This window comes from Castor canadensis, chromosome 2, assembly GCF_047511655.1.
Source record: "Castor canadensis chromosome 2, mCasCan1.hap1v2, whole genome shotgun sequence".
Classification (NCBI taxonomy): Eukaryota; Metazoa; Chordata; class Mammalia; order Rodentia; family Castoridae; genus Castor; species Castor canadensis.
In genome coordinates, this window is record NC_133387.1 from 50,539,573 (window position 1) to 50,549,086 (window position 9,514).

At 36.0% G+C, this 9,514-nt stretch overlaps 1 protein-coding gene across 6 annotated transcripts in view; it reads left to right on the forward strand.

Moving 5' to 3' along the window:
• Krit1 (KRIT1 ankyrin repeat containing) overlaps positions 1–8,242 on the forward strand; it is a 64,668-nt gene extending 56,426 nt beyond the window's left edge. For all 6 annotated transcript variants that reach the window (XM_074064753.1, XM_074064752.1, XM_074064754.1 and 3 more), the window contains 3 exons: positions 5,001–5,162; positions 7,305–7,425; positions 8,044–8,242. In XM_074064753.1, coding sequence (XP_073920854.1) covers positions 5,001–5,162; positions 7,305–7,425; positions 8,044–8,227 — 467 coding nt within the window. In that variant the 3' untranslated portion in view covers positions 8,228–8,242. The remainder of the gene's footprint in view (positions 1–5,000; positions 5,163–7,304; positions 7,426–8,043) is intronic.
• Positions 8,243–9,514: the final 1,272 nt, after the last annotated feature.

The following is a 9,514-nucleotide window of genomic DNA, read 5'->3' on the forward strand; positions in this document are numbered from 1 at the left end:
GTTTTAGTTCCTTGCCTTATGAGCCTAGTCATCTAAGCAAACTGGTTTTCTCTGAGCTACTGACCCAGAAAGTAACAGACCAAGCCTAAGAAACCAACCCTGTTATAACATGTGAAAGGATGACACAAGGGGTTAAATAATAGGAAGTGGGCATTATTGGGGGCTAAGAGATAGCCCTATATACAAGTAATTAAATTTGTAGCTAAAAGCTTTCACACAAAATTGCAGGCCCAGATGCTTTCAGTGAATTCTATCAAGTAATTGAAGAAGAAATAATTTCAATTTTAAAAAGTTGTCTTTCATAAAATTAAGGCTAATTCTATTAGGCCAGCATTATCCTAACAGTATAATGAGACAAAGACATTACTTTCAGAAACTTCTAGACCAATATCCTGCATGAACATTGATGCAGAATTCTTCAACAATATTAAACCAAATCCATCAATATGAAAATAATAACATATCATGATCAAGTAGGATTTGCACTGGAAATGTAAGGCTGGGTTAATGTTAAAGAAATTAACCCTTGTAATTTACTATGTCAATAGGCAAAGGAAAAGCCGTATGGACTTCTTAATAGATATATAAAAAGCAAGCATCATATGACAAATACAGTTTCCAATCATGATTTAAAACAAACAAGTCCTAGTTAATGCAACAAGGCAAGAAAATGAAATGAAAAGGATACAGACTAGAGAAGGAAAAAAACTGTGTCTGACAATAGAGATACATTGTCTAGGCAGAAAATCCCAAAGAATCAACACAAAAAGGTACTAGAACTAATTGGTGAGTTTAGCAAGGTTGCAATATGCAAGGTTAATATTTTAAAATTAGTCATATTTCTAGATACTAGAAATAAATTATCAGAAACTGATTTTTAAGTACTGTTCTAAATAGCACCAAAAATGATGAAATAGAAAAAAATCTAAAAAGATATATAAAAGAGCTATCTGCTAAAAACTATAAACATAGATAAAATGAGCCAAAACCTTAAGAAGTAAAGAGAGGCAGTTTTCATAAATTGGAAGATTCAATATTGTTAATATGCCAATTCTTCCTAAACTTATCTCAAAATTCAACTGAGTACTAATAAAAATTCCAGCAGTTTTTTTTGTTTTAGAAAATAAAGAAAACAACAAGATAATCTAAAATTCATATAAGATGTCAAAGGAACTAGAGTAGGTGAAACAATTTTGAAAAAGAAAAACAAATTGATGACTCATACAGCACGATTTCATGCTATGCCAACCTACAATGCAGAACATAGTGCAGTATTGGCAAGACGACAGTCATAAAGTCATAAAGACTGATGGGGCAGAATACAAAGGCTAGAAATGGACCCCCACACATATGATCAATTGATTTTTAACAAATGTACAAAGGTATTTCAACGGAGAAAGAATAGAATTTTTAACAAACAGCACTGAAAACAAGATGCCCCAAATCCAAATCTAAAACAAAACAAAAACAACCACAACAAAACTTTGATCCACACCATACACCACATAAAAATGAACTCAGTATGAATCACAGATCTAAATTTGGAAGATAAAACTATAAAACATTTAGATAAGAATGGAGAGAAATAACTCCATGACCTTGGCAAAGATTTCTTAGATACTACACTAAAATCAAAATCCACTGCCTGAAACACAACAAGGGGATTGGACTTTGATCACATGATAAAGCAAGAGCACAAGGAAGGTAAGACACCTAAAAAACTAGATAGCATTTGTTGCCCTCAACGCAGACAAACTAAAGCAGATACCTTAAAAGCAACTGAGGCCAATAGGAGAAGGGGACCAGGAACTAGAGAAAAGGTTAGTTCAAGAAGAATTAACTTAGACGGTAACACACATGTACAGGTAAGCAATGTGAGTCAATGCCCTGTATAGCTATCCTTATCTCAACTAGCAAAAAACCTTGGTCCTTCCTATTATTGCTTATACTCTCTCTTCAACAAAATTAGAGATAAGGGCAGAATAGTTTCTGCTTGGTAGCGAGGGGTAAGGGGGATAAGGGAGGGAGTGGGGTGAGGGGGGAAGAAAGGGGGCGGGGGGAAGGGGGGAGAAATGACCCAAACATTGTATGCACATATGAATAAAATAAAAATTAAAAAAAAAAAAACCAAAATCCTCCACTGGCTGGAAGCAAGAAAGGTGGGGCGGGAGAGGTAGTGGGGAAGCCAGTGGGGTGAAATGGCCCAAACAATGTATGCACATATGGATAAATGAATAAAGAAAAAATTGAAATCTATAGCTGGGGATATAGTTCAGCAGTACATCATCTATCTGGCATCTGGGTATTGAACCCAGCACCTCAAAAAATAAAAGAAAAATCACAACCTATAAGCAAAAATAATTGACACATTGGGTTTCAACAAAAGTAGAAACTTCTCTTCAAAAGACATTGTTCCCAGCAGTAAGGAGGCTGAGGCAGGAAAACTGGGCATATGAGGCCAGCTTGGGCTACATAGAAAGATCTTGTCTCAAAACATCGAAAGAAAAAGAGAGAGAGAGAGAGAGAGAGAGAGAGAGAGAGAGAGAGAGAGAGAGAGAGAATAAAAAGAAAAGAATGACAAGAAAAGCAAAACCACAACTGGAAGAAAATATTTGCTGACTACATAAAAAAACAACTCTCAAAACAAAGTTGAGCCAGTCACAGTGGCTCATGCCTGTAATCCCAGCTATTCAGAAGACAGAGATCAAGAGGATCACAGTTCAAAGCCAGCCTGGGCAAATAGTTCATGAGACCCTATCTTGATAAAACCCTTCACAAAAAAGGGGGGGAGGCGGCTGGTGGAGTGGCTCAAGGTATAGGCCTTGAGTTCAAACTCCAATACCACAAAAAAACCCAAAAAAATCTGAGAAAAATCAGTTAAAATATGGAGTAACTGGAATTCTGATACATTATTAGTAGAAATGCAAAATGGTGTAGTCACTTCAGAAAACTGTTAATTTTTTTCTTCTATTTTCTTGAAAATTCAATAAACTTCTTATAAAGCTATATGTATGTACCCTTACCAAATGACCCATCAATCACTTTTAAGTGAAAACTCACTTCACAATAAAAATAACTTCACAATAAAAAAAAAAACACTTGAGTGCAAGTGTATAGAATGACTTTATTCATAGCTACCAAACTGGAAACTCCTGGAGTGTCCCTTTGTCTAATGAATGGACGAATTACACCCATATCATACAACATTTCTTATGAATGAAACGGAATGAAACTACTGCTATATACAAGAACGCTGATGAATCTGAAGTGACAAGAGAAAAAGTCATGTCCCAAAGACTATACACTGTGATTTAAGCATATATATGCTACACCTTTGTATATAATTCTAGACTTATGTGTATTTTGTAAACACACACTTAGAATAAACAAGAATAGTATTCAGACCCTGATTTCTTTTTTTGGGTAGGGGGCGGCTTGGGGGTGGAAGCTAGAGTCTTGCTTATGCTGGGCAAGTACTTTATCTACTGTCGTGCTGTATCTCCAGCCCCAGATCTTGATATCTAAAGAACATTTTTCACTAAAAGGAACCATGTCCCTTTATTTGTATTTATAAATAATATAGACATAAAATATATAGATAATGTAAAGGCAACTGTTTTCCTTTTAGATTTCCATTGGAGTTTTCAGCAAAGGATTGTCATCAAAAATTAGGTCTTCTAAAGTGATTGAAAAATTTTTATTGCCACAGTTTTACTTTTTATGTTAGTTCTACGTTGGCTTAATATGGTATTGAAAAGACTTCATTCAGGCTGGGCACCAGTGACTCATGCCTGTAATCCTAACTACTTGGATTGGGAGGCTGAGATTGGGAGGACTGCAGTTCTCAGACAGCCTGGGCAAGTAGTTCAAGAGACTCTCATCTCCAAAATAACCAAGACAAAATGGACTAGAGGCATGACTCAAACAGTAGAGTGTCTGTTTTGCAAGCTTGAAGTCCCGAAATTCAAAGCCCAGTCCTATATTTAGGATGGTGGAGCTTAATCCCTTATCCCCATTGAAGATGGTTAAGACTTAGTGATTCACTTTCAAAGAACAGAGGAGTATGGAAGGAGAAAAAAAAATCATATTACATTGGAGAAATCTGGTAAATACTCTGTTAGCCATGATCAAAATTAACAATGCTAGAGATGTCATGTTGACATCAGATGCCCTTGATATTATGGGATGAAGTTAACTCAATTCTGTGGTATTCTTTCCAAAAACCCAGAATCCCAATTTAATCATAAAAGAATATATTGGACAAATTCAAATCATAGACATTCTACAAAATTCCTAACCAGTAACGTGCATAACTGTCAGGTCATTAAACACACAGAAAGACTGAGAAACTGTCACATACCAGAGTGGACTGAAGAGACACAGACATATCCAGTGTGGGTCCTAGAATGGATTCTGGAATAAAGAAAGGACATCAATGGAAAAACTAATAAATCCCAAAAGTCTGGGGTTCAGTGAATAGTAATGTGCCAGTGTTGTTTCCTTAGACTGGACAAATATGATGTAGATAACATTAAGAGGAACTAAAACAGCGAGGAGTATATATGAACTCACTACACTCTCTGCAGCTTTTCTGTAAACCAATTAATTATTCTGAATAAAACATTTATTTAAAAAATTATCATCACTGGGCTGGTGGAGTGGCTCAAGTGGTAGAATGCTTGCCTAGCAAGTGTGAAGCCCTGAGTGCACACCCTACTACCACCACCACCACTAAAAAAAAAAATTACCATTATAACCACTCTGTAAAGTCCTGTATTGTAAGAGATAATCTCCTGTCTTGTTTTTCTACCCCTAAGAGAGGGACCACAGCCCTCCTATACACCCTCCTAGCATGTGGACATGAGTAAGAACATAGGACTTCCCACCATTGAGAACGTCCTCTGATACTTTGCTAGGACAGTAGATTCTTCTTATATAGTTATTTGTCTCCATAGTTCTATTTTACAGAAAGGTACAATTTGACTAAATTTTTCTACTAGGAAATAATCTAACAACTCTGCCTAGTGCCATTTACAGTCTTTCGTCACTGAAGGAGATAAATTTTGATGACAACCCTTTGCTGAGACCTCCAGTGGAAATCTGTAAAGGAAAACAGTTGTACACTATTGGACGCTATCTACAGAAGGCAGATGAAAGAGATGGTAGGTGATGAGCGATTGACAAATCATATTTACAAGTAATTTTCTGGTATCATCTGTAAATTAAAAGATAGCTTGCTTTGATTGGAGACTTTCAGTCTGGCAGAGACATTACAATATTTATCAGCTTTCCTTTTCTAAGGGTTAGGGGGTCTGATAATTCAGATTATTTAATGTAGATTCATACAATTTGAGCCTTTGAAAACAAGCAAATCCTCATGAAGGAGTGGGCTGATTCCCACACACCCACCATGCCTTCCAATAGCTTTTTCATCATGGTTGTGATCAGACTCAGAGAATCCCCATGTGAAGTTCTTCATTTCTAATCTATTTTACCGGATGTAATTGTTCTACAAGCACTCAGCCATCTATACTGTAAAGACATCCACGGATCCCTTCCACTGGGACCAGTCAGTTTGGGGTCCACTGGGACCATCTGTTTGATATCCTTGAATAGTCTTCATCACTTTTTCCTTGGGGGCTTCTCCAGTGTGTGTGTGTACCACTAAGAGCAAGTCCATTCTGTTTAAATGGTCTTTCAGTGAACAAGATGGAGATTGGTTTCCATAAGCTTCTGGGAGGGAAGCTTCACTGTCCCTTTCTTTACCTTTGGCTGAGTTTATAGCAGTCAGGCTTCTCCTTAGAACTCTGACTTTTCCACTCATTATCACTCCTCACAGTCAATCCAGATTTTGACCCTTCAATTTAATGTAATAGACCAAGAAGTACTGATTCAGATTTGGGGAAATGGAATATCTAAAATTGTCCCCACATCATTCTATCATGTACCTTGTCTACATAACCATGAGTGGATACTGTCATGATCTCATAATCTAGGTACTATTCTTTATAAGATGCATTATACATTCACAGGATGCCTATTCAGAAACTTTTGCAAGACTTTAGCCTCACTGATAGAAGGAACCTAAGAAATAAAATTAAAAGTCACAGCAGCTGTCTTCTTTAATTTGTTGTGCAGGGTGTACTAGTTACTTCTGTAAAAGGGGTGTGTTATGATAATTCCACTTCTATAAAATATTTAAGGATTTTTAAGGACCCATAAAGCATTTCTCTTAGGTATAGTACTTTAGGGAAAGGCTGTAAAGTTACATGACTGGACCTCCTTGCTTAAATTGTTTTTCAAGGTCTTAAGGAAGAATTCATGTAGTCTTTATGGGGAAAATGCAGTAGGCAATGGCAACAGATCAAAGCCAGCAAAAATGAGAGAACCTCCGATATATCTCACCTTTCTATATACTCAAAGGGTCTTCCTTCTGCAGGCCTGGCACTCAGTGAACATAGGGAGAACTAACATAGGAGATGCATTTGTTCTACAGCTATCAAAGATCAGGGAGTGTCTTTCTGAATCTTTTACTTAGGGAGTTGGAATTTCCATAATTAGCATGCAATCTAGTCTGAGGGAGTAATAACATATACACAAATTTTTAAAACAGAAAAATTAGAATATATTTGAGATGACTATAGGGTGTGTGAGAGTTCTAGCTTTTGAAAATTCTCATAGTGCCTTATTAATGAGAAATGGATCTAGTTCAAATTAGGTAGAAGCTTTCTTAAAAACTATAAAGCCAATGCTTACTAAATAAGTGATTGCAATATAAATATGTATTTATAAACTATATTTATTAGTAGATGATGGTTTCTCAAGTTGCTTCATAAATAAGGACATAAAAGTCAGGCGCTAATGGCTCACACCTGGAATCCTGCAAGTAAGGAGGCAGAGATCAGGAGGATTGCAGTTTGAAGCCTGCCAGGGCAAATAGCTCTAGAGCTATCTCAAACAAAAAGACCCATCACAAAAAGGGCTGGTGGAGTGGCTCAAGGTATAGGCCCTGAGTTCAAACCCCAGTACAGCCCCTCCTCCCAAAAAAAAAAGTTTGGAAACCAATTTTAAAGTTGCTTATGCTATCCTTTTTTAAGCATCCATTTTAGGTTGTAGGACTTTTCAGATTTTAGAAGAAATGGGATGAATGGTTCGAATTTCAGATATTTTAGATGTGAATTGTCGTTTTCAATTTTACTTGACATATATTTGAAAGACGTACAGAAGAAAACTAAGTATTAAGTCAAAATAGAGTATCTTTTTCAAAAGAAATAGCTAAAATTTTCTTTTATTTCCAAATGTAGAGAAGATCTTAGAGAAGATATTCAAGATAGTTGCCAAAAATATCACCGAAACAAATTTTGAATTTTTATGTCAAAAACTAAAACTGGCAAACTCAGAAACTAAAGCCCCTACCACAAAGAGGTATGTAGGAATGACAACATTTGATATAAATTTATCCTTGTATTGATTTATATCATATTAATATTACATGGTTTTGAAATAGTCATATTAAACTCTAATTTGCTATAAGAGGCTGTCTTTTACTTTATTACATATTTGGGATCCGTGTTTACAGGTTATGTAGTATAATAAAGAGCAAGAGCTCTGAGGACAAACTGTTGGCTTTTTATCCTGCTGGCTTTCTGACTGGGCAAGTCCTTTCCTCACTGGTAAAATGGATACACTTACCTAAGAGTTGCCATGAGACTGAAGTGAAGTCCACTTCAGTTTGTGGTACAGTGGTACAGTAGCAGCATTGTGCTGATTTAGAGCAAATAATCCACAATTTCTATCTGAGGTCTTGGAAACTGAATGGATGTGAAGGGTTGACTTCTCACAAGGAAACAAGAGCTAGGATGGAGCTAACATTCACTATGCGCCAAGCTCTGTGGCAAACTTTCACATTCACTTTTCACTAATTAATTTTAGACTCACTTTAATCTGGTACATTGGTTTGAAAACCTAGATATATAATATTTAAGTAGTTTAAAATAATGTTCTTAATCATTAATTGAAATAATTGTTATTTAAATTTTTCAGCCCTATTCCATTAAATGAAAGAGTCTGTCAAGCGTTTGCTAAATGGAGAACAGAAAATAATTTATCACTACCTGCTGCTGCTTTAAGAGACCAACTAGTTCGGTCACTAAAAATGATAGGAGCACATGACATAATGGACAAAATAACAGCTTTACATCTTTATACACGTGCAATTAAATTCTAACCTCTGAATCCATAATAAAAACTGATGATGCGCCTATATGGTTGAAACTGGATTTCTGAGCTATCTGACTTCACGTTATCTTACAAGAGAATCATTGCATGTCCTGTCTCTTTTCATTCATCATGAAGCGATGAGACCAATTTATGACTACCATTCTAATGTTAGCAAAATATTACAGTTTTGTATAATTGTTCTGTTGCCTTACAGTGATATTGAATTTGAAAATAATTCTATTAAAATTTTGACATATAATGCTTTTAAACAACCCAAGTCTTAGAGGTAATAAGGTTATTAGTGACTTAGCTTAACAAATTGGGACTAGGGCCAGTATTCCTTTACTTGAGTGTCATGATATGATTGCTGAAATGACCATCTGCTGCCTTCCTACCTACGTGCCTCTTCCTTCCTTCTGCTATCAGAAAACTTTTTTTTTAAATCTTATTAGGCTATAATAGTTATACAGAGGGATTCATTGTGATATTTACATATGTGCCTACAAGTATCTTAATTAGACTCACCCCCTCCGTCATTTACCCCCATCCCCCTCCTCCTTTGTTAGAACAATTTCAACAGGTATCATCGTTCTGTACAAAGTACATGGACCATATTCATCCACCTTCACCCTTACCATTTATCTTCCCCCCTCCCACTGATACCCATTCCTGGAAAGGATGTATTTTACCTTCCTGTCCTTCATTTTTTAAAGTCTATATTGATTGCAGAAACTCCCTTTCATAGGGGGAATATATTTCACGTATTTTAGGTAGAGGTGCCCTTGTAGCTTGTAACCTAATAGTATCTAAGGTTTATGTTAGCTTAATGATTGTTGTTAGTGTTCCCCACTAGAGGCAAGGTATTTCCACAGAACACTAAAGTGGAAAGGACCCTGGAAATTTCTAGTGAAATCTGCTCATTTTACAAATGAAATTTAGGGTCTAGAAAAATTAAGTGATACAAACCAGCTTCTTTTCTGTCCTTCCTTCAGCGATAAATATATAAATATATAGAAAATGTTCTAGGTGAAACTTTGGTAAGAGAGATACGGATAATATCAGAACAATGAGAATTTCCAATCCTTATCATCTTTTGTTGCGATAACCTTTTAACAAATATCCTACTGTATAGACTCACCTCACCCAAACCAAACTGTACATTGCTACCAGGTTTATCTTTTCAAAACACAGATCTAACTGTTGCAGGCCAGTGGTGAAGTTTCTTGTCTTCACTAGACAAAGAATTGGCCAGTGAGGCAGGTGAATTGACTCAGCACACAAGTAGGATTTATTA